Source organism: Phaethon aethereus, assembly GCF_964289735.1.
Source record: "Phaethon aethereus genome assembly, chromosome: 23".
Classification (NCBI taxonomy): Eukaryota; Metazoa; Chordata; class Aves; order Phaethontiformes; family Phaethontidae; genus Phaethon; species Phaethon aethereus.
The window spans coordinates 4,127,500-4,152,826 of record NC_138599.1 but is presented as its reverse complement, the minus strand read 5'-3'; the positions used below and the strand labels follow the sequence as shown (position 1 = coordinate 4,152,826).

General features: G+C 47.8%; 1 protein-coding gene across 6 annotated transcripts in view; it reads right to left on the bottom strand.

Moving 5' to 3' along the window:
- Window positions 1–502: 502 nt before the first annotated feature.
- The window catches only part of GRAMD1B (GRAM domain containing 1B), a gene marked incomplete at its 3' end in the record, with an annotated part of 98,544 nt that continues 73,719 nt past the window's right edge, over window positions 503–25,327 (bottom strand). For 4 of the 6 annotated variants that reach the window (XM_082009989.1, XM_082009990.1, XM_082009991.1 and 1 more), the window contains 16 exons: window positions 17,120–17,204; window positions 16,112–16,215; window positions 15,859–15,954; window positions 15,303–15,383; window positions 13,076–13,191; window positions 12,432–12,588; window positions 11,546–11,735; window positions 11,031–11,174; window positions 10,230–10,348; window positions 8,815–8,957; window positions 8,042–8,145; window positions 7,451–7,654; window positions 7,162–7,252; window positions 4,537–4,644; window positions 1,293–1,410; window positions 503–592 (listed from right to left, as the gene is read on the bottom strand). In XM_082009989.1, coding sequence (XP_081866115.1) covers window positions 503–592; window positions 1,293–1,410; window positions 4,537–4,644; window positions 7,162–7,252; window positions 7,451–7,654; window positions 8,042–8,145; window positions 8,815–8,957; window positions 10,230–10,348; window positions 11,031–11,174; window positions 11,546–11,735; window positions 12,432–12,588; window positions 13,076–13,191; window positions 15,303–15,383; window positions 15,859–15,954; window positions 16,112–16,215; window positions 17,120–17,204 — 1,950 coding nt within the window. Of the gene's footprint in view, window positions 593–1,292; window positions 1,411–4,536; window positions 4,645–4,979; window positions 4,992–7,161; window positions 7,253–7,450; window positions 7,655–8,041; window positions 8,146–8,814; window positions 8,958–10,229; window positions 10,349–11,030; window positions 11,175–11,545; window positions 11,736–12,431; window positions 12,646–13,075; window positions 13,192–15,302; window positions 15,384–15,858; window positions 15,955–16,111; window positions 16,216–17,119; window positions 17,205–24,493; window positions 24,518–25,327 lie in introns of all 6 variants that reach the window. The other 2 variants (XM_082009987.1, XM_082009988.1) reach the window with 2 other exon arrangements.

The window sequence follows — 25,327 nt, the reverse complement described above, 5'->3', positions numbered from 1 at the left end:
GTTTTGTAAGGGATTGACGGCGACTGCCAAAGCCTCTCTGCCCCGAAGCCAGCAAGGTAGGAAGGTTGACAGTGTCCCCTTTATACATATAGATAAATACAGGCAGTCGGGGACCTTCGTGCGCAGGGGTCAGCGGCAGGGGGGCACTCACTCTGATGCTTCCCTTTGAAACAACAAAAACAAAACAGACGGACAGACAAACAGCCAGGAATATTACAGAAGAGTGGTGCAAGGGCCCAGGGGAGCACACTTAGGCGCACCTCAGTGCCAGGAGAGCACAGCCCTCCCACACACGCACACACCGTGCTATCACCGAGACGCTCCATTTCAGCCAGTGTTGGAGGTCAATCCTTCCTCTCGATACGTAGGCTTTTTTTCTCTTAAAATCTGTATATAATATATATATTTATATTCTGTGTATATATATATATTTATATATATATTTATATATCCTATTTACACGTATTGCACACCGTCCTCTGGCCTCCTGCATTCCTGCCTGTTAGTGGAAACGTTTCCGTTTCTCCTCTGGATCTGACCCGAAGTCCCGGGACCCGATGCCATTCTGAAGATTTATTAGTGAATCCTTCATCTGCAAGACAAGAAATTTCCCCACTGTGATGCTACCCTAGAGGTGAGAGCACTTAGGGATTTCTTTCCCCATCGGTGCCCCCTTCTTCCGTGTAATGTTATATTAATCTGTTTTTTGGGAGCAGCATGTCAGGGCTGGGGTATGAAAATGGGGACTGGGAAGACAGGAGCCTGTGAGAGATCACCCTCTGAGATAACAGAGAAGGGGCAAGCAGCTCTTTCCATAGGACAGAGCCGCTTTCATTTTTGAACTGTCTTCTAAGCAGCCCAGTGTACAGCCGGCTCTTTAGGCAGCAGATGCCGAAGCGCCCCAGCTTTGCGCTGTTAAGGGCTCACGCAGAGCACGTGCCCCTTCACCCATGCAAGCTATACGTGAATCCAGGGTTGAGGTAAAGAAATTTGCTTTCCAAACTGGGATGTCAGAGACTACATAGGAGATGTGCTAACAAACACAAGGGTTTTGGCCCTGTAGAATTCTCTCCCTGACGTGTGTGGACCCCTACAAGGTGACGGAGAAGCTGCGGTATCTGGCGAATAGCCCTTGGGGCCTGCTGCCCACCGCTACCTCGGGAGACGGTAGCGGATGTGAGGCACCTGACGGACTGCAGTGGAACCAGGTAAGGCTGAAGAAGCGTGTAGCGAGTGGCTGGGAGGACACAGTGACCCCCCGGTCCCAGTGCTAACTGGCCGTGCGGTCTCACCTGGTCTAGAAGCATCACCGAAGATTTGATGATCTCGCGCCATTTTTGTAGCTCTGTGTCATGATACTTCTGCTGAGACTCTAGTAACTGGGCCCATTCTGTCTGAGACTGGGGTAACCTGTCAGGCAGAATATGAGCAAGAGTGAATCTAGGGAAACTGAAGTCAAGGGGGAGCAAAGTGGAGTGGGGGAGCGTGTAGACTGTATCCATTTCTGTCTACTCTCTTCATCCTAACAGTGCAGGTTTTCTTGAGCAAACGCGCACTTAAACGTGCCTAGTCTTTTCCTAAATTGGATACCGGTGTTACTCTGTCTTAACTGTGGTAACTAATAGCAAAGATGTGCCTTTTGCAGAAGTTGTTGTAGTGTGGGTGGAACCGAAGGCCGTGTGCTCTCACTGCCTGGGAGACGTGTGTACTGAAAGACCACAACGTGATGTTGTGGGACATGTAGCCCTGTGCAGTTCCCGTGTTTTCGTTTTTTCCTAGACAAGCTGTGTCAGTCTTTATTTAACAACAAGGCTTTCTCTTTATTTTGAGTAATAGCAGTACTGGCTCTCTTTTTGAAGGCAGGGAAGCGTAGGTATCAATCCCTTCCCTTCAGGCCCAATTAATCCTCCAGAACAGGGCTGGAGGCTGCTGAGCAGCATAGATGCAAGCGCTTGAGGCACGGGTGGGAGGATCACCGGGACCGGCTGCCCTCTGATGGGCCTGGGGCAGGAGGTGGAGCTTGGCTGGGCCAAGGTGAGGGTAAATGTCAGTTGAGCAGAGCGACGCCAGGAGCGGAGTCAAAGGCAGTTAGCACGGCGGTTGGCGTCGGCAGGGAGGCGCGGCAGCAGCACCCTGCCCCATTTCTCCTGAGGAGAGGCATGGCGCTCTACTTTTGCATGCCCACAGCTACAACAGCAAAGTCTCCCTACTTTCTAGCATAGCTAGAAGTTTTTCCTGCTTTGTCTTCTGCTTACCTCCTTGGGCTCTGCTGGTTTCCAAGATAGCAGCTAAGAAGCCTTTCCTACTTACTTTTTGGGTTCTAATGGTTTCTAGCAGAGCTAGCAGTCTTTCCTGCTTTGTCTTCTTGCTTTGCTACTTTCTAACATAGCTGACTCCCTCCTCACAGGCTACAGTGGAGATTTCCAAGCCCCTGTGTTAGTTAGTGAGAGCTCAGCTGCAACTCCCTTCTTGGGTAAGTTCCTCCTTTCTCCCTGGCAATGTGATATAAGAGTCTAACTCATTCCCCTCTTAGCTCAGGAGAAAGGGGCAGAGCAGGGTGCCACTGCCAACTGCCGTGCTAACTGCCTTTGACTCCGCTCCTGGCGTCACTCTGCTCGACTGACATTTACCCTCACCTTGGCCCAGCCAAGCTCCACCTCCTGCCCCAGGCCCATCAGAGGGCAGCCGGTCCCAGTGATCCTCCCATCGGTGCCTCGAGTGCTTGCATCTGCCCTGCTCAGCTGGCTTCAGGCCTGGAGATAAAACAAGGAAATGTTATAATTAAGCATGACAGTAAAAAGCCAACACAAGTGGAAAAAATGGACCTGCTCCCCGTGGTCAATAATCCTAGCCTCTAATAAACAACCCTCTACTACTACTAAAGACTGCTTTCCGTGTCCAAGGGCAGAGGCTGCATACTTAGGATTGGAACCCATAGTCTGGGGCACTGCTGACTGCCCCTGCCCACAGAGAACCTCAGTCTCGATGGACCCAGATACAGGGAAAAATGTGTTTGGATCCTCCAGCTGAATGCTGCTGAGCACAGCCGGGTCCGGTCTGCTTCCCCAGCAATCACGGCTGCAACACAATGAAGTTACCTGTATGTGGCAGGGGGCAAATGGAGCTACCGCTATAATTCCTGAACATGCACGTTACAAGAAGCACGCAAACAGCACCTACGTCCTCCACTTAAACTCTCTAGTGTAGCGGTCCACATCACTACCAAGAGTGCCAGAGGCAGACAAAGCAGGCAAAATCACTTAATGTGGTAATCCATGGGAAAAGCATCAGGGCTGTTGTGGGGAAAATATACTAATTCCCTTCCCTAACAAGGAGAAATGAGAAAGCCCATAGATAGATAGCATATGTGGGACAAATCAGGCAGAAAAGTCATCACGACAGTAGCACATGGCTGTGGACGCTTAAAAGTCAAACGCAACTCAGCAAGGGCATAACTAACTGTGACTGCACAAAGGTACAGCCAGAAAGGAGACACGCAGGGACAAATACACCTTAACAAAGTGGACCCGGGATTTTCTCAACCTCTGAAAATAGAGGAGAGGCTATTTGGGCAGGATACCTAGCATTTAGGTACATAAAGAAAGCATTCGTCTAAAAAACGCCAGAAGGCATTCAAAACACACAATTGCTAGCTATCGTTAGGAACAAACAACTCCCGGCCATCAGGTCACTATTGTAAATGCCAAAACAGGTGCTCTGGAGCACAGTCTGGAAAATGCAGACTGGCAGGTCCGCCCTCAGCCCTAGACAAGATGGGGCAGGGTATATAAAAAAGACTGATCCCAACAGTAAAGTCAGTCTGGTTGGAGGCTGCCGGTATGCTTTCCGCAAAAGGAAATGCTGCCGTATGGCCAAGAGCCCTATGCAGCTCAGCACACACCATACTGAAATAAATCGGATGTCCAAAAAGCCTTAGACAAGGTTTCACGCCACCACTTATGAAAGCAGCTCAGTCAATCTGCACTTCACACTTCACTGCTTATCACCTACGATGGCCAGGGAACACTTAGGTTGTTAAGAAGCGCCCTGTGTGCTCCTAGAGATCCCTCTCTTCCTCCCACACTCTAACAACTTGCTGATACCCAGACCCACGCCTTCCAAAACACACCCCTAACAGTGGATTTCTGTGCGTCACAGGCCCAGATTCTCCTCTGAGTACAAGGGGTTCTCTCTAAGATGCTGCTTTTCATACAGAGGGGAGTTTAGCCATCCAAGGAGGGGAGGTGACAACTTTGACCCAAGATTGCAAAACACTTCTTCATGTACAGCATCCTCCATTACATGAGATGCTGGGAAGAAGCAGAAGTTGCCTCAACTCGCTGTCTTCTGCTTCAGCAGTTTCAGATCTGGAAATGCTGATGGCCCCACAGCTTCGGCTAACTACCCGCTTCATCCGTTTTGCACAAAAAGGAAGCAATCTAAAAGCGAGCCTGTGGCTTTGGCGTTCTGGGAAAGCCTCTAACATCCATAGGAAATATGCAAGAACAGCCAAAGACAAAGCAGGTGTGACAGTACCTTTCCTGTAGCCGCAAGCCCTGCCATGCCGTGAGCGTCTGTGTAGTATACTCCAACATCCAGAGTTTGTAGAACAGCATCATGTTGAGAATGACCAGCAGCACCAGACTGGAAATAAAGAAAACAGTCCATTTACTAGGAGCATGTCATAGCCCCCCGCCTGCCACTCACACCTGGGAAAGTGCCCAAGGCTTTAAGGTGCCTGGGGCCCAGGTCCACGCTGCATGTGAGCGGGAGTTTCATCTGAGTAAGGGCCAGGTGCTCAGAACCCAAAACTCCACCTCCTGGGAGAAATGTGTGAGCAAGGCGGACAGACATACAGACAGAAAGACAGGCATTGACAGATGGATCAGACAGAACCGGTTGGATGAGGGGACGTGCTGAATACAGAGGGAAGAAGGGAAACAGCAAGGTAAAGAGATAAAAAAAGAGTGAGACAGTACCTGAAACAGATCCTAATGGGAGCAGGGAAGAGAAAAGACGGAGTAGATGCAGGTTAGAAACAGACTGACATGGAACAGGAGAAACTGGGCTGAGCAGAGAAGGCTCGTGGACAGTGCAGAAGATATATTGGGGGAGGAGGGAAGAAAGGAACAGTTGGGAGGAGAGGCGGGAAGGACAGACAAGTAACTGTGTGCCTGCAATTAATGGTGAAATTCGCTCAGCAAAAGATGAGCTGCGTGCAGCTCCTGCAGGCAAGCCCAAAGCACTCCTGCGCAGGCGCTGTCTGACACATAAATGCATGTTGCAGCCTGTGCCCATCCAGCCTTACCCGCTCCTGCCGCACCGGGCAATGGGAGCACCACCGCAGGCTGCCCTGCAAACCAGTGCTTTGACCAGATTACTGCACGGCTCCGCTCACCTCACCACCACTGCCGTTTCTGCTCCTCCTGTCAGCCACGCTTGGGGAGTAGGTTCCCAAAGAACACTCTTGTGCCCCTCTCCGAATAGTGCAGCTATTTTGCTGGAAGAATGGCCCGCTATCACCCAATTCAGTCAGGCGGATGGCAACTGGCCAGAAGAGTGTTCTGAAAACATTACGGAGGGCGCTCTGACCACTCTAAGCTAAGCTAGTAGCCTGTCAGGAGACATTGTCGTAAACCTTTTGCGCCTTCCCACCCAACGTTTTAATTGCGTCTCACCTGCCCTGACGCACAAGATAGCACGAGGCTATCTTCTCACCCTTACGTTGCCTTCCTTACCGTTACAGCAACTAGCTATGTCGCTGCTGCAAACCTCTGCAGTCTTTATCCCCACCGGGAAAAGGAAATGCAGAAAGGAGCTCAATTTGAAAAATAACCTCAGCCTACGAATCTCGGCTTCTTCCCACCTCACTAAAGGTGGGAAGAGCTTAAGAAAAGAATGAGCCTAAGTTCTGCTGTTCCTCCAGGATTAACAATATGCTTCCGTTTCCCTAAGCGACGAAAAGCACCGCCACCATATCTGGAGTGCTCTTTTACACAGTACTGCTTCACAGCACTTGCCCAGCAGCCACTGCAGCACGAACACATGAAAGCTACTGTCAGCCCAAGAGGCAGAGAAGCAGTAGATTCACCTGGGTTTAGGCATAAAGACCGAGCCACAGGGATACCGAGGGGCCCATACCCAACTCGCTTTGAGCACGCATCCAGCCACGTCCAGTGTGAAAGCTGGTGGCAGAAAAGGGACCCTAAACCAAATGTAGTTATTGCTGCTGAACTAGTGAAATCATGCCAATCTCTCTTGCTTCATGTGTTTCTACCTTACTTTGCAGAAATCATCCCTAAACGGTCCAGCTTTTTTCTGAGATGGTATCTCTCATCAAAATTGCTGCCCAGGACCGGACCCGAATAGGTTTTGCCAGACCAGAGGAAAGAAGTAACAGCGAGACTCCGAGATAGATACGCTGAGCCCTGTTGTGATAGCACAGTAACTCCCAGAGAGAAAGCTTTGCATGGTCATCTTTCATGATAACAGCTAGTTTATTATTAGATAGATTTGTTGATTATTATTTGTTGATTATTGAGAATTGTTAGATTACATTAAATGACTTATTTTCAATTAACCCCCACCCCCTGACCCACAGTTTCTAGATGTCACTGAGAATCTCTGAACTCAATCCCTGAAATAAAAAGGACTCTTTCTACTTGTTGGATTTCTTCTCTTTTAAGTATTGACTCCCCTCTCCCTGCATGGCTACCCCTTGGCCTGCTTGCCACTATCTGTGTTGTCTGTGTCCCAGACAGTAAAGCTGACCTGCGTTTAGGGCTCCCAGAAACACGCAGGTCTGCGAAGCCCACGTTTGGTTAAAACAAGGCCAAAACTGATGGGAAAGGTGAGACACTGATAAAATAAGATCCAGAACCCACAGCGCCAGATCAGTGGCCAGCTAAGTACTGCCAAAAGCTGGGATCAAGCCAGACAAAAATGCTGATCGGGCATTTGTGGGAAATCTTAATTCCTTCTTTTCTGCCCGTCATTGCTTTTCTCTCCTCTGTGCTGCGCGAAGTTTGGGACCCAGAGAGGAAAAACTGGCACAGGGGAGCACAGAACGCCAGAAGCACAAAGGGACCAAAGTTGTTAAAGGCTGACGGTGAAGGAAAGCAAAAAAAAAAAAAAAAAAAAAAAAAAAACCAACCCACTCACACAAAACTGATGACAAGGAGCAGCTTGGAGACACTCTGCAGGTGGAAGCCACTGGGGCTCTCCTCAGGGATGTGCCGTGTCTGAGTGGAACCTGAGGAGATAGATGCGTTTAGGCTAGGAAACGCTGTCCGGTGGGGACGGCAACCCTTTTCCCTCTACCCACCCCTCCATCTCATTCAATCATCATGCATTTTCCCTGCCCTGCAAAGCCCTGGCCCCTCTTCCCTCCATGACCCAAGCTCCGTTTTTTTCTCCAGAAGTACCCAGCTCTCTATCCCCAGCTCCTTACCTGCCACATGCTTGATTCGATGTGCAACATCCTCATCCGTGGGGGTGGTGACGGGACTCAGCACCTCCTCCAAGTGTGGCACCCGCAGATGGGCATGGGCCCGTTTCCTCCGGCGCACAGTCGATTGCTTGCTCACTTTCTCTTTGGGGGATTGTCTGTGGACCTCAGCCAGGTACGTGCTCTCGGTTTTGGTCAGTTCGCTCTCTGCAGAGACAGCAAGGGAAAGCATTTAATAAAGATACACACTTAAGCCCTCTAGTGGCACAGCTGCTGAGCCAAGCCAGCTAGCAGGGCCTAAGAGGCCGGTGCCAGAGGACACATCCCTTACACCTTTTGCCAAACTCTGACCCCAGACTGTCTGCGCTCCTGCCAGAGAGCAGGATTTGATGACCTGATTGATTAATTCCACCAAGCGCTATCAAGGCTGTGGTAATGGCTCTGGCCGCCCCCTTTCATAAGCCACTCCGAGGTCCGATTCCCAGTAGGCTGGCAGCAGGTCATGCTGCCCGCTCGCAGGGAGGCATGCGCAAACTATGGAAGGTGCCATTGTTTGTGCGTCATTACCGCAACTCCAGTCATTGCCACTCTTACCCAAATGACGGAAATAATCTTCTAGGCCGCTCCAAAAATTCTTCTCAATAAAGGATTTTACCAGCCCCCAAGGCTGTTTCCGGTAACGTAACTCCGTGGAAACCCTATGTGAAGAAAGGAAGGTCATTCTGCTTCCTGGAGACAGTGTCAATTCACAGTCCTTTGTCAATGTAAATATGAGAAGAAATAATCATGCACACAGTTATTTCTGGAATGGTCTCAGCCCTTCATGCTTCTCGAGGAGAAGCGTGGCATGGAAAGTCCTTCCAAAGGCAGTGGCAGGAAGGCCTCAAGAGAGCCTCCCCGCCAAGAGGACTCCCGAAACCTTTGGCCATGAGGCATGCAGACATTCAGATTACTTATTGAAGTCAAACACAAAAGCCTATAGCTTTGCCTGGTACCAAATTCCTCTGCTTGTCCCCCCAAGCATGTCTCAGCACAGTCCCTGGAGGTTATTGTCCTGTTGCTTTTCATGCGTGTGCGAACAACGGGCCCCGCAAACCACTGCTTCCAAGAAGGGGGCAAGAAAAGCCTGTAAATCCTCTCCCCGACCCAGCTGTAACTCCTCTGCATCGGGTCTATCATTTGCTCAATGTCACCACAGTAGGCAGCTGACCCTAGGGTAACTCTTCGTGATGGGTGTGTTCTGGCAACAGGACAAAGAAAGAAGGCTTAGTTCCCCCCAGCCCCTTCTAACGCACCGAACAGCAGAACTCCCACCCAAAGGTGACTTTTGGTTGTCAGTAAAGCTCTTTATTCCCCAAGAAGTGTACCTGAGTCGGCTTTTGTTTCTGGCAACACGAGTCAATGTGTAGCGGTTAATGGTGTAGAAATAATCATGGTAGGGGACGTCGTGAGTTAGCACCTCTGCATCTATGACATAGCACTCGCTTTCTTGGCTGGCTTTGTACATTGTCTGCATAAAAGACAGCATGCAAGGCAACTATTAGTCTGGTTAGAACATGGCTTTGATATATTGGCACCTTCACTAGCACTCTACAAAAACAGCTCTACCACAAACAGGAGACCACACCCATGACCCAAGCCCCATCTCTGCAATGTTTTTGAGAACAGCGCACCTTTAAGGGAAGGCATCTGATCTAAAATCAGAGGTAGCCCTGCTTTGAGCAGAAGTCCTTTCTAGCATAGATTATTCTGTAATTCCAAACACCATAAAAACATGTCAATTACTTTTTTTAAGTGCTTCTGATCTGCTTCCTTCTTTGCCCCAGAACAAACCTCACAAAGGGGACAAGACAGAGTTAACTGCAGATCCACATGCAAAAGTATGGCTTTTCTTACAGACTAGTTCCACTTACCCCTGCAGCGAGGACACAGCAAAGTGTGTCTCGGTGATTGACCCCAAACTCGGAACAAAACAGGCCACGTCCTTGCTCGCCTGAAAGTGTACTGTTCCCTTTGCCCAACACTTTTGCTCTCCCCTTTTCTTTCTCTTATCTTCCCTGCACACAGCCTATGCTTCTGAACAGCACGCTTCACCCCCCCCTTACAAGGTACACCTTGCCACCGGGATTCTCCTCTCCCTGAAATGTAACGCTCAGACACCCCATCTTTTCTCGGCTCCCTCTTAGTACTTCCTCAAGCTAACTCTCAGCATTTACCTTTGGCCACTTGAACATATCTCGGGACACGGAAGAAGGCTCTTCCTCCCTCTCTAGCTGCAGCCCCTACTAGATACAGCTAGCCTGGCTCCTCCCAGTGCATCGCACACGCTCCCCTTTTTTGCCTTTTTCAACAGGTCATCTAATTGTCCTCACCAGTAATAAGAAAGTCTGGACATCTCTATGGAGAGCTGTGAAAAGGACTGCCCAGACAGCATCTGACTTTCTTGTGCCCTGCTCATAAGTAGCATCCACTGGGCTGACCACAGCTCAAAAAACACCAGTAGGAGTGACAAACCCAGTTGTTACCATGTGCTGGTTTGTTTACAAACTCATCTGCTTTTGCTGGAAAATTTATAGTCCTTTCCTTGCAGCACAATCCAACGAGAGTCTAAGATAGCTATTCACGTTTGCAGTGATACCGGGTAGCAAGTTAATACAAGAAAAATGTGTAAAGAAGATGCATAGGGAGAACAAAAACGTGCAAAGCAGCAGGCCCAAGACAAGAAAATAAATCACAGATCTGTTTTGACAAAGCGTTACACCCCCACTCCCCTTTCACATACCTGCGTCTCAGTGACAGTGGCAGTTTTGGGGGCCAGAGGGTTGGTGAGGGTAATGGTGTACAAGATCACTCTGGTCTGATTGCCATTTTCTTCCTTCTTCCAGGGATGAAAGATAATATCTGAGAGGACAAAACAATATCCCGTTAAGTAATTAGAGAGGCACTTCAGGTCAGTTCCCTAGGGAAAGGCATAACCATATAACCAAGCTCAGGACAGTATTTCTTTCCCCTTGGAGAGCTTGGCTGCAGAAGCACTAGAGCTCAACTGAGTATGAAGGACAGGTCTCCTGTCCTAAATGTGAGCATTTTCTGCTCTTTCAAGCGCGGGGAAAGGGGGAGAGGCTGGGGGCATATCTCCTTCAGCAAACCTACAGTTACAAGGAAAGGAGGACTACAGCATGCCAAGGGACACTCTCTTTGCATCGTCAACCTGCACAGTCCGCACCAGGGTCTGGTGTCGAGCTAGAAGAGCTGCTTCCTCACCCTGTTAAGCCTTGAATACAGGATCAGGCCGTAGCTGATGTTATAAAATAAAAGAGCCTGCTTCTTCCATAAACTTAGATCTGGCTCTTAGAAAATAAAACTAGATAGCCAAACAAGGCTGGTTCTACCTGGTTTTGATTACTGTCAGTACAGACTACAGCTCTCCCACGATCTGCTCAGAATATTACCCAATCCCTCTATCATTAGGCAAAGCTACACCTCCAAGGCACGTGCCGAGACCTTCCTTCTGCACAGGCCTCAGTACCTCGCAGGGAACGCAGCCTCAGTCAGTGACCGGGATTTCCCACCAGCAGCTTACCAGAGAACCGGCGCTGTTCCATGAAGTCCCTCTGGAACTGGGAGTCCGTGAAAAGCAAGTCATACAGTTTGTCCACGCTGAAGTTGAACACTTCATTCACATACTGACGGCCGTTCAGATCCTCGTAAAAGGCTTGAACTTCCCCTGTGGGGAAACAGGCCCTCAAGCCCCAGCCATGGTCCTCTGTCCCAATATCAGAAGCTGCACTTTCATAGTACCAGGACCTTAGCATTTTACTTCGTGGAGAGCGAGCACAAAGGAGGTACTTCTAACCCTTTTCCTCCACTGATCCCAGGACAATAGCTGGACCATGGGGTAATTAACTACACTATTTTAGGGACACCCTTCCAAATACCCCAGTCATTCATCTCCTGCGGCCCAGGGTGGGAATCCTTTGCGTCTTTGGAACTCTTAGGGTCCAGAAAGGAATTCAGTATTTGCCACTCCAGTCCCTCACTGGGAAGGACGGGAGAAGGCTGAAAACAGCACCGATGGAACAGCCCTTCCCCGCATACCTTCATCATGGGTCTCTGACGAGTCACTGAGCTCAGTGGGAATGTCTTCGTTGTCATTGAAGTCTAGGGAAGGGGAGTTCACGGGGCCAATGATCTCTATTTTCTCTCCCATAATATTTGCAATGCCAAGGTCTTTTTCCACAGGACTCTCCACCACAGCCTCCTCCTCTTCTGGTAGCACCCCATCAAACTGCAGCAAGGAGAGAGCATAACAAGGGCAATATCAGCACCTGGAAATTAGAGGTTATTTCTAAAAACTTTACATCTGTGGGCCAATTTTCATACCTTTGAACTTTTGGCCTCGACATGTCTGGAAATCAAATAATACAGAGAGGAGGAAGGTTACCGTACGGTGTTTGTAAAACACATGGACATATTAGATCACCTCCTCTCGAAGAACCACATACATTTCAAGGTTGGGACATACACAAGGCTTTTAGTTTGTTCAGACAAGCACACAAACAATACCGGTTTTCCTCCCGAACAAGCCCTATACAGCTAGGAAAATCTGAGGCTATACCTAACCAACATCAAACAAGGGTATTACTCTGACATACTGCTATTCCTAGGGAATAACTGAAGGCAAAGAAGAAATAACAACCCTTTTCTCTCCAACACTCCATTTCTTTTCATCTACAAGTATTGAAAGGAAAATGTACTTGCTGCTCTGAGTCCCAGTTTACTGGCTTTTTAGGACAGGCATGCTTTGCTCACTTTTGCTTGGCCAGATGCCATGCTCATAGATATCACTGACGCGAGCACTAGGGTCAGCTGCGGTGGAAGAGGAGCTGCAGGGTAAACAGTTACCTCGTACATTCAAGGACTACCAGCTGGATCCCAGAGAAAAGGATTACTGCTCCCATTGCAACGCAGACAGAACACTCACCGAGGCTGGCGCTTCGCTGCTTCCCGTAGATGTCAATGTGCTGGCAGTGACAGATTTCTTTGGCAGCTGAGGACTAGCTTCTGGCTTGGCCTCCATGCTGCTTTTTGAGGAGCTGTCGTTGACTTCATTCTCTTCCACGGGGATTTCTTCACAGTAGCTGAGACGCCACAGAGAACACAGGTTTTTATGTTTACCCCTTTCAGTACAGCTACAACTGGACACACAGAGCAAGTAAGAATACTTCTATGAAGTTTCCAGTCTGACCGGAAGCAGAAATGGCTCAGTGCAGGGAAGAGCAGCCCAAACTTTTCAAGTACTTATACACAGACTGACAAGCATCAGCATTTCTAACCACGTAGCACACTGACAGGCCTCGTGACTGGGATGCTTTGGCTTTTACAGAATTGCTCATCTAGCTCAGCAAGTAGAGGGGCAGGCATTTCAGCCCCTACCAACTTCCATGAGGAAAATGGTACGCTTTCAGCTTTTTAGACATTACACCTCTCAGGGCAAACATTTGGCCAGAACCCAGAATCTCTCACCAGGCACAATCAGCAATTTGACATATGCAATATACCAGGACTCCTGCTCTCCTGAGGCCATCTTTTCTTCATCACAGGCAGATTTTACTCCTCCTCACTCACCCCATTGTGTTGAAGTCATCATCAGGAGGTACGTAGTCTTCATCATCACTGGTCAGGCCCAGCTCGTTCCCGTAACACTGGTGGACAAAGTGCCAGAGCTCCTTTGGACAGAGAGGCTAAAAGAGGGAACAGAGAACAGCATACATTTTCACCCGAGAATACTAACATATAATTAATTTTTGGAACTACAATTGTCAGGAGTATTACATTCCTTGCCCTGAAAGGAGAAGTGAGAGATTCTGACACAGCCCCTGATGGGAGGTGAGAGCCTTCCGATGGGCTCGCCTCTTCTGAATTCCAGTGATGCTACAAGGTGGATTGCGTGTTACTGGCAGGCTGCCTCAGCTCCATGCTGGCTAAGGGCTGCGGGCCCTTAGCGTATGTATCCTTATATTGTTAGGCCAAGCTGGCTTAGAGATTGTCCCCGTAAAGCAATAAGAGGCCCTTTCGCCAAGTAAGCCTTCACCGTCAGCCCAGGTTCTGCCCTAAAATCTGACTTTGTTATTTTTCCATGCCACAATCTCATGTTCCTTAAGACCATCAGAAAGCCAACAGAAGGCTACACCCAGAGCAGCACATGAAATGAGATTTCCCACTACTACACTGCTGTGCATGTAAAGACATAAGCAGTAGACCTGCATTTCCCTCCACACGCGTTTTCCCCACCTCTTCTGCTGTGCCTCCACTTAATGTCTCCTACTATATCAAACCCCAGCGCCTTACGAGGTTTTTTCCCCTCCAAGTTTGCTTAGATTAACGCTGCCTAAAGAATTACAGCTGCAGGGAAAACGATCTAAACCAGCGACAAAGAAAAACATTTCCTCTTGCAGTTTAAAATCAAAAAGAGTTTGTCTCACCAGATACTATTGTGAAGAGCTTGTACATCCTTCCAGTTAAAAAGAGAAAACGAATTATCAAGACTGTTCACAAAAGCCTAGCTTTTCAGGGATGCAGGTCAGTTGATCACCATAGGACTGTGTTCTGAGGTTCTTAAGAAACGGGGCAGGAAAACATGTAATTTAAATATGTGGTACAGGGATGAAAGGAGATGGATTTTTACGCATAATAGATTTATGACCAATGACAAAGATTTCTGGGTAATGAGAGAAAACAAATCTAGCAAACTTCTTCTAAGTTGCTGGCTTGAACTTCTTCCCATAGTTACCACATGGGATATGGCAGAAAATTCTTAATCTAGCTCCCGAAAGTAGCAATCAAAAGCACAGGGAAAAAACTTCCAGTGAGAAACTTTTATCCAGAAAAATGTCTTAACTCTGTTTCACCTTCTTCCCACATGCATTCTAATTCACATGTCTTACCCCGAAAAATGGACTAGGTTCTTTCTCCCTCTCTCCTGCCACGCATGGATCCTACATTTGGAAAAAGAGCTCTGGAAGGGCTTCCTGTCTTTATCACTCCATGTCTCAGTTCCCGTTTGCTTTGACCTTGAAACCAAGGGCACTGAATTTTGTTGGGAACTTCAAAAGGCTGATCAAATTACAGCATATGGTAGCAACACAAACTGCTCAATGCAAAGTGATCCTTTTGCATACTAAATACTGCCCTGATTTTCAGGACAGCGTATTCTGGGTGCTTGATTACTTAAGCCTTCCAGTATGGTATGAAGTCAAGCCAGAAGATCGCAAAATACTGGTAACACCGTAACATCAGTTCATAAGTCTTACTCCCGGAGCGAGGCCAGAAATGCTCAGCGGATTATGGAACAGATACTCAGATCAAATATAGGATATGTGGGGCCTCTGGCATTGCAGGTGCACATCCCTGCTTTATTTTAAAATTCAACCCACGAGCATCCCACAGTGTATGTGCCCTGAACACATACTCTTTTTCTGTCCTATCTTGAACTCTACGCTTCTGAAGCACAGACTTACTAAGAGCTTTTGCCTGTGCAGTGAGCTATTTCCGGTGCATTTGGAACTGCTTTCGTCTGGGCTGTTTCACTTGAATTACGGACTTCAAAAAAACTCCTTCCTGAGACGCATGCTTCCACACCTCAGCGGCATCTGCTGTGTGTGCAAGACACGTCTGTACAGAGACAGAATTCCATGCAAAAAGACAGAATTGCACCTGCAGTTATGTACCGGCTCTGCCTAAACAGATCTGCTTACTGTTCCTATTCCTTTTTACGCATATACATTAGTCACAGGTGTTATGCTTCTGCAAATATGCATCACCCACCCCAACAATGAGATGCTGGTCTCTGTACCTTGTCAAGGAGAGCATTCTGCCACAGTCTGAACATCATCATGTACGTCCTGTCTCGAGCCCCAAAGGAAGTAAAAAAGTGCTGAATGGGAAAAGATGGAGAGAAAAATCAGTTCAGAAAAGGCACAAAAAAGTGGAAGAAGAAGAGACAAGCCTGTTTGAATCACTTTCCAGCTACAGTTCACAGGAGGCCTGAGCAAGCCATACAGCACAGCTGCTCGGTTCTTGGGCACAGACTGAAGCTCACGGAGGCCTCACAGAGAGGCTGAGTGCCTCTCACACAAGGGAGCAAGTCTGAGCACAGAAACAGTTCTGTCGGAGATGTGCTACTATATAACCCGGATCTTCTACCTGGCCCCACACCCCACACAAGCCACCTATGTTCCAGACTCAGCCCAAGGTCTGCAGAAGCTCTGCACCCAGCCCTTTGCCCTTGGTGCTTCCTCCCAGGCCCCAGGTAGCACAAGCGGTCCATTTGGAAAAATCCCACAACACCTATTCCCTTGCCCCGACAGCCATAAGGGGTGGCCCCAGAGGTGGAGGCTTCAAGGATGTACCTTTTCAGTGTCAGTGCAAACTTGGATGGCATTAGGAATGAGCCGTGCTGTTTTTTCCTTGGTCATCGAGCAGATATCCTTCAAGCGAACTGTCAGCTACAGTCAGAGCCATGCAGAAAGGGGAAGGCAGAAAAAGAACATGGGTAAAGAGCGACACTGATGAGAAAGACAACGGAAGGAGTGCTTTTCAAGCAATGTCAGCAAATATGCTGACATAACACACACGCTCAGTGTGGCAGTTTGACAGCCTTACCAGTGTCTCCCAACGGAAAATGTTGCTGTAAAAGCAGATCCAGTTTTCAGAGAGGTAGAGGCGGCCCTGCAGGAGAATGTCTCTTTGTAGCGCACATGAGTAATCTGTGGGTGGACAACAGATGACAATTTAGCAGCACCAAAACCAGAAGACAGGACAGCCTAAAGGTGAGGATAAGCAGCAGCATCAAGAGAAGCAACTGCTCGACACAGTCCTGCCGAAAGTCAAAGGCAGAGCCAGAAGGAACCGAGCCACAACTGCTGCTCTGTCCACTAGGCTATGTTTCCTCCTAAGGGCATGTCACAGACAATCTCTCTTACTGACTGATGACCTTGACTTATTAGCTGGTCATTCCGTAGCATCCTATTTACTATTTCCAGATTGTAATCTGTCTTTTCCTTTTTGCTTTCTAGTGCCACTGTTCATTTCTCTCCCAGTTTAAGCATCCTAAACAATTTCTATTCCTCCGCTAGGATGCGCACCTTTCAACAGTATGAGACATGGTATGAGATCACCAGTTACATAAGATAAAAGAACAGATGCAATGCACTAGGCAGTCACTAATCAGTTGCAAGGCCAAATCCTAAATGGATATGGGAAGGGCAGTCGTGTGAGTAGGGAGCATTGGGGATGTTATTAAAAAGGGAAGCTCGGTGGTATGCATGTTGAGACATGCAACCCTGACCAAATGAGGAAAGAGCTCAAACACTAACACACTGTCAGGTTTGGGGGATCACTGTGGAGGAAAACATGCTCCTCAAATGATGAGGGAACAGAGACATAGCTGATACAAATCAGCATTGTTCTCCCTAAAGCAAAAACGAAAAATCCCTAAGACCGTTAGAAATGGTGAGGAGGGGTTCCGTCCGTGCCCAAGAAAGACACAATGGGCTTGTTCCTTAGTGGCAACCTCTCTGAAGAGGAAAAAGCTGCATGCATGTGTCCTGGATTTCCTCCCCAAATCACGGGCCAGCACAACAGAGCACAGCACCAAGGGGCTGACCTTACCTACGATGAGGCGCTCCGTGTCAGGAAGCTGTTTGAAGAGTTTCCTGAAATCTTCATTCCGTTGTTTGTATGTTGGACTCAACACCTGCAAATAACAGAGTGCCTGTTAAAGAGAGGGGCAGGCATGAGTACAGAGAAATGGGAGTGGGAAAACAGGAACACCTTGGTAAGGAGAAGGGGGATCAGACGCACTTACAAAGCATGAGGCTAGGAGCTCCCATCACAGCAGACACACAGACAGGAGGATTTGGGGTTTAGTGCATTAAGTGAGAAGAAGAGGAGAAGCTGACTTGGAAAAGCAAGTACAGAATATAAGGGCTATACCCATATCTACTAGGTAGCAAAACGGAATTGCACGGAAGCTGTGGCTGAAGGAGAAATCTCTTTCCCTGCAATCCTTAGACTGTACAAGGCATGACACATGCTCTGTTTGCAATGCATCAGTTGGTCGCCAGTCCCCAGCTCTCTCGGGAACAGCACAGCAACCCTAGAAAATAGGCACTTTAGCACAGGGGCAGCCCTGCCAGAGGAACTTGCACGATCACTGTCATCAAGAGCTCGGGAAGAACGCAGTCATCCCCGCTCCTCTCCCCATCAAGCGCTCCACCTGGCAGTCAATGAACACACAACTACCCGCTGGTACAGTGAGAACACTCCTGTGGGGCTCAGAAGAGGCTCTCGCAGGGACTCAACCATGTTTTGTGCGTATTCTGCAGACACTTGGCCTCATGGAAGGCCTTGGAGAAAATGGTTCTGATGGCTGCAGGGAGACCGGGAGCTGGCTTCTCTCTGGTATTTACTAAACTATAAAGTGACGCGGTCCACATTAGATCACCTCCTACACACCATGCCCATGCTGCTCATAATAGCCACAAGGGCTTCTGAAAGAGTTGCCCAAAACAGAGGCAGGTGCAAATTCAAGAGGCTCGTATCTCCCATCTAATCTGGTCATGTTCTTTCTCCCATAAATGTAGGGAAGGCTAAGCAACCTTTTCCACAGGGTACAACCTCTTCCCTCCCTATCCCCATTTCCTCTCAACAACCCTCTCCTGTCTCTTCCAGCTGCGCAATACAAATCTCCCAAAGCAGAAAGGCGGGCACGCCTCAAAGCCTCCCAGCAAGGGCCGCAAAAATCAAAGTGATTATGGAAGGTAGCTTCTTGTTTGCAAATGGTGTTGGTGAGGTTGCAGGAGGAATACGAAGGTTATTTAGCATTAGCCTTACAAAATTGTCAAATGCTGTCAAATCAGAGAAGGAAACACAGAAACGCCCCCAAAAGCACTCCCACTCCCTCATGCCAATTCAATGAACTAGAACCAGTATTTTTTAACATCAACTCAGCCCTTCAGACACTTGCTCCAGTCCTGCGGGTCCAAAGGGAAGTACCTTACTTTTGAGTAAAATCTGCTAACCAGCAGATGACAGAAATATGAATTTTAATTACCAAGCTTCTAGCCTGAACACCTGGAAAAAATTTTGGCCAGAGATGGGCTCCAGCAAGAGCCCAAGATCAAGATTTCCTGGGACAAGCAGACAGGATGGGAAAGGAGGGGGAATAGAGATTATAATCAGCTCTGAGCTTTGGGTTCAATGCATTACAGCAACCCAACTTAGCAGTACAGTCTCCATGTGGAGGGGCGCTCCCCTCCCTTCCGGCAGTAAGGGATGTTCTGACCTGTCTAAAACCTGCCCTACAACAGACGCTTCTTGCTTAGCACCGGAACTTCTGTTAGAGTGACAAACAGTTCAGTTTAGAGACACTCACAGCTGGAATTTCATCTGATCCACGGCTGACATTTTCTTGCGATAAGTCGACATGCCCCTCCAGGTCCCACAGCAGACATGGCAGTTCTTGATCCAGCACAAGATCCCAGAGAGCCCCACACTCCAGCAAGGAATCCATAGCATTCCCCCAGCAGTTGCACAGCTCCCCGTGTTCTCAGTCAAACTCTGCTTTTCCTGTTCCTGCTGTCACTGCTTCTTGTTTAGATTCAAAGTCAAAAGAGATACAGCAGCTTGGCAGGAGTTTACGTGCCTTCCCCTACTTTCCTGCTCACACTCAGGTTGTCTGCCCTAGCGGCCTCGGTAGATCTGAGAGGAGACTTGCCCTCCAAGGGACTAGGAAAAAGGGGCTCATTAGGGTAAGCGTGCTGGCGGGCAACCTTTGTGTTCTTCTGCTCCAGTCTCACCAGCTTCTTGCTGCGGGAATCCCTTAAAGAAGCACTGCAAAAGTGCCAACAGCCTGAGCAGTCCCAGGTACGGCTGCGCAAGGCATGTGCACCTCCCGACGCCCAGGGCTGCCAGAGCTAACAACTGAAATAGCTCCGACCGCCAGGACCCCACCGACCAGCTGTAATTCACAGATCTAGCTGCAGCTTCCAGGATTGAGCAGGATGGTAAACAGCTCAGAGACTTCAGCTGCTCCCCTCGCTTTGAAACCAGAAAAGCAGTCGTTCTTATTCCTTCAGTGCCTGCCTCAGGCTCTGCCCTCCAGTCTCTCTCTGCTCTGAAAGGCAGCTTCAGTCTTTGTTAACGTTTCTCATGGAAGGAGCGGGTGGGGAAGATACCAAAATGACTCGCACATGCTTTAAGTTACTGTAGCTGGGTAATTCTGTCGGCCAATGGCCTGCAGTAACCCAAGCTCAGCCCTGCCTCCCAGCAGATGTTTCCTGTAATGGAAAGTTGCTGGACAGAGTGTGTTGGGGGAGGCGCGAGGGGAGTAAAGGAGGGCCCAGTCTAAAGAATATAGCTATGAGAAATCAGCCATGTGAGATCCACACAGTTAGAAATCTTAAGACCTCTGCTAATCCTACATGTATCTCTGAGCCCCCCCCAAAAAGCATGTCTTTCTAGGTTTCATTCGTTAGTCAGGCCACTTTGGAAATGAAGGGCAAGGCCTTCCTTCAGGCTCCAGCAAATGCACTCCCTGCATGTCCCAGGAAGATTGCTTGGAGCGCTGGAACTCCTAGTATCCCTCTGCCCTTAAGACTCCTGCCTCTCCTCCATCTCTCTGCTCAAGCATAGAAACGCACAGGTACACATCCACACCACACCACTCGTGCTGCTCTGCCATGATGCTGAGCCTGTGGAAAAAAGTATATTGAACCAAAATCCTCATTCTTCCTAAAAAACTGGGCACACATATCTCAAAAGAAAAAACAAAACAAAAAAAACTCAGCCAAGCAACCAACCAAGTCTCTGCACAGCCACTGTTTCATTCCAGGGCCAGTGACTGCAGTTTGCAGGAAGAACTGGCAAGCACTCTGCCCGCTCAGATGCACCACAAAACCAGTGCTGGTACTAGACAGCACACAGGTCTCACCGTTTAGTCCTGTTAGAAGGAAGTAGTACACCCATCTGCCACCCCAAGATGTTAGGACAATAAACAAAATTTCTGTAGCCTGGGAAGGCCAAAGAATGAGGATTACGGACATCTACAAGATACCTGCATTGCTTTACTGAATAGCCCTCTTTGCTGGAAGCTGCTTATGGGATTACTTCCAAAAAATAAACCCACCAGGACGCTTCTGTCTACACACCCACCCACCGCCCTTTGCAGAGATGAATGGCACAAGTGATCAGAAGAGCTAACCTGGAGGTGAAGAGAGCAAACATTAACTCGACTGCAAACAGAGAGAGACGGGACAGGACGGCACCTGCAACGGGTGGAGAGAAGAGGCGCGGGCGGGGAAATGGGGAGCGAAGGGTGACTTCCCCACAGTAGGATCTCCCCGTTAATACACAAACAAATCCCCTGACAGAAAATTTAAAGCAACTGTTGCTGGGGGATGGGACAGGACAGGGAAGTCTGACAACACAAGAACTGAGAAAGGTACAGTCTTGTACAGCATGGGGCACAGAAAACAGGTGAGGATGAGAGATGGCAGGAGGCAGAGAAAAGAGGGAAGGAAAATTTTATCTGATTTGCATGAGTAATGGACTTGCTCTTAACTCATTAACTCTCTTACATTGCTTCTGGACAGAACAGGAAAACTACTGGAAAAGAACAGAATACATTCCCTGCTTGTGTGGGAGAGTTTAGACCCCACTGACAGCAGGACTGCTATGCTGATTAATGCCAGCACAGAAACTGGCCACCTGTCCCACAGCATTTCTTCCAAACCTGGTCTGGTCTCGCGGGTTTTTTTCCTCTCTATTTTTTCTTCCTTTTAAAAGTGAATGAACAGCAAAGGAAGAAGCTTCAAAGTAATCACTGGCCACTTGGGGTGGAAAGTGGATTTGAGTTCATCATCACATGAGCTTGCACCAAAAGCTCACTTCTAATTTAGTGCCTCTGCATCACATTAACCGTGCCAGCCCAGTAATCCATACACCTAAGATCATGGAAAATCTGAAGGGATGAAAAATACCTGAAAGACAGTAAGTTAACATTGCTCCAGAAATAGTTTGACAAAACGGGTACTGGAACTTAAAAGATGATTGCACTGATTTACGGAGATAAAGGCTGTTTGTTCAACACCTTGCTACCTCATCATTGGGCCTGGACTTTTTTGCAATAGACCCCCATTTACATGATTGCTGTTGCTGCGTCAGACTCAGACTGCCAGCCATTGGAAAGCTGCTTCTGACGTTTCCCCTAAAATGATGCATAATTTCTCCCTCTTTGTCTTTATAGGGAACATTTTACTCTCTCCATCATCTGAGTTTCCCCCTCCGCTCTGGTATCTACAAGGCCTCCAAGAGGGCACTGCAAGAAAAAAAAAACCAGCATGCCAAGACCAGCAAAGGCTGATTTCTTATGGTGTTCAGTCTTGTGATCGCTTGATGTTGTTCTTAAGAAGCTGCAAGTGCTGCTCAAAGGTCTCCACAAAGACAGACCCTTTGGAGCATCACAGTCCACCACGGATTCCCAGCCAACTCCTAACTCCTAGTGCACAGGCTTTTGCCACAGCGTTCCCCCAAAGGAAAACCTAGGACTCTCTCCTTTACATGGCTACCTCCTTGCATTTGACTGGATTTATTTTCGAGACTGTCACCTCTTACAACCCAAGCTGAAAGTTGCCTTGTGTGCACAGCATTTGTTTGCAGAACTGCAGGTGCAGGGCTCCCGTCCCACTCTGTACAATCCTCAGTGCAGACTTTGCTCTCCCAAAGACAAGTGGGTAGAACTGTGCTCTTGGTGATTTTTTTCAGACTTATTAGGACAGCAAATGTTCCCAGTAGTATTAAAGAACACCTGAAAGAGACAATTAGTGTCTTTTCACTGTAAAATTTTTCTCCCCACTAACCACTCTGGGGCTATCCTGCACTTAGGTGGGGAGGGGGTGGTTCAGGTCAGTTATATGGAGAAGCTGTAAGAAGAAAAACATTTAAGCATGGTTCCAAAAGAGAAGACAAGCGAAAGGAATGTTCATAGATAAACCCAAAGGAAAGGAGTAGAGAGTAGGGCAGACCTTGGGATCTAAAGAGTAAAATGAAAACCTCCAGGACAGAGATAAATTTCACTTCTTCCCTGGCATCAGCTGTTTGCCCTAACTTTTCAAGACCATCTTGTTCTTTTTTCTGAGAGTATGCTCAGATTTTCCTGATGCCGGGGTGTCTACCAGCACAGGGACCACAGGCAATTTACAGAAGCAAGTCTTGCTATGGAGCGGCAGCTAGAAATGCTGCAGAAAACTGGAGACGTACATCCTAATTTAAGGACAGTCAGGGAAGTAGAAGGATTGACAGTACAACTGAGAGAGAAGTAGGCAGAAAAAAACATGGCAGACTTGCTAGGCTCAGTGCCTCAACTGTATGCTGACCTCAAGACACAAAAACTGAGAGCTCCTCCATGCTCAGAAATGGAGCCCTTCACCTAAAGCCCAGAAAGAAGAAGAAGAACAAACGAGAGAGCTTTTACCCTTGGCAGCAAAACATCTCCAGTTTCTCTCAAATTTTAATGATGGCTGCTGGGTGAGAAATTCCCTTACCAACTGTGGAGTTCCTGCCAAGCCCTAGCCAGTGCGACCTCCCCCTTCATGGCATCAGGGAAGTGAAACACAAACTTCCCACCTCTCTAAGCACGTCAGGTCTAGAGAGTAAGTCGCGTACCTATTTCAGTAAACAAAATTAGGAAGAAAATTTGATTTTGAGGTCTATTCTTTTTTTTTTTTAATAAATTTTAAAATTATTTTTTAAATAATAAATCAATTAACAATAATTCAACATGCAGACACACAAGTCAAAAGCAGATACACACAAGCTGCACAACTGATGGCTAAGCATAGATGGGTGGGGCCTAGACCACAGCTACCCAACAAACTGAGTTTTACTCCATAAGAGTAATAGCTCTTGTAAACCAGAGTCTCCATGTCTGCGGTTCCTCATTAAAGGCACGAGAAACACCTCAGGGACCTTTTCTTTCCACTTCTAGTGAACTCAGCCAGCCCAGTGATGGTCTGCTCTTCCACCACAAGAACATGAACACAAAGCAAACTCCATAAAGTTGAGTATATTTGTTCTCAAACTGATGTTCTTTTCTAAATCTCACAGCACACCCACACCAGTTTGCGTTTGTCCTCCGGAGAGCAAAGCAGAGAAAGCATACCAAGACCAAGAAAGGGCAGGTCTCATGACCTTGGTTCACCCCTTTTCTCTCACTTCTCCAATCTGGTAGGGACGTCAATCCCAAAAAGCATTGGTAGGATCAAAAGGAGAACATGCAAGGCAAAAGAGGTGGGTAGCATCTTAAGGAAAAAGTAGACAAAAAGGAACCCAGGAGAGGGAGAAGGAAGAGTTCCAACTGGCAAAGAGGGATACAGTGCTACAAGGACAAAAAGACCACTTAAAAGCAGCAAAAAATGAAGTCATCTTAGAAAATTGACATTCTGACCACCGACGCTAGGGGCATCTTTGAGGACCGTGTACTTTTTGAGGCAAGGACTATATTTTTTTGTTTGTGTTTGTACCGTTTGCCTGGCACCCAGGGTTGCTGAACTGACACAAAGAACTGTGTGGAGGGTGTTTGCTCTAAGCCTAGTGAAGTTTACATAAAATGAAAATGGGGGAAAGTGCGTAAAGGAAATTGAAAGGCTTTGTGAAGGGGTAGCCTGCACAGACTCATTTCTACAGCTGTTCTCAGTGGGGAAAGGAATAGAAGAATCAGAATGGTCCAAATGCCAGAAAAATCCTGCCTGGAAGGAGTTGGCAAAGAAGGGAAACTATATCAAGGAGATCATTAGCAAATGTTTAATGGTAGTAATATTGCCAAGTAGGACTGACAGCCTTCCTGGAGTTTGCAGCCCATCTGTATTTCCACATTGCTGCTTTTATCTGGCCAGAATGTCTCTACTAACTAGAACATGGTTTTGCTTTGTTTTCTAAAGGAAAATAATTGGGGGGGAAACCACAAAAAATACAGCCAGTGCTTACTCTCCGGATGTACTGTCTCTCATGCTGAAAATATATGGAGGAAAAACAAGAGAACAGAAAGATAAGATAGAGAGGACACAAAAACACAAGAGACCCACAGAAGCAGACCACAGCAGAGCATCATGCAGCAGGATACAGATCTCAGAGCAGCCACAGTCAGAAGCAGCTCTTGTGTAATAGCAAAAGTTACCTATTTAGCCATAGCCACAGATTCAAGTTTTTTGTAGCAGCCTGGTTGGGCCTGTGCATCTGCCCAAAACACCTCACTCCACGTTCCTTTATCTGCCACTTCTCCACTAGTTTGCCCTACCACGGTTTATATTTCATTCTTAATGCCATCGCCTCTATGACTCTCTCTGCTTGAGAGATCACGTCTTTTCCTGTCCTTGCTACTATCCTGGTGCCGATTATATACAGCAAGTAAATAAGTCGGCCTCTCATGCTTCTGTCAATTCTGACCATGACCGTATCAGCCAAAATTACTGGTCCTAATGTCTTAGGCTGCAGGAAGGTAGGAATGTTGCTGAACATGGAGTGGCTACTGCATTTGCCTACAAAATCATGGTACTGCTGGTATCTACTTTAGAGTGTTTGAAGGGTAGGGGTTCAACCGTGCAAAGGTGGCATCGACTGTGGAAATCTGCACACCACCAGCTTTGTACCAAAAACACTGCCGCTCGTGCTTGCGGAACAAAAATAAGATCAAGGCAGAAGCAAAAGATGATATGTGTTTCTGTGAGGTCAACAGAAAATAATTCCTCTCTTGGCCCACACCACCCTGAGAGATGCAAAGGGTTTGCACAGTGGCAGCTCTGTCCGTCACCACATCAAGAC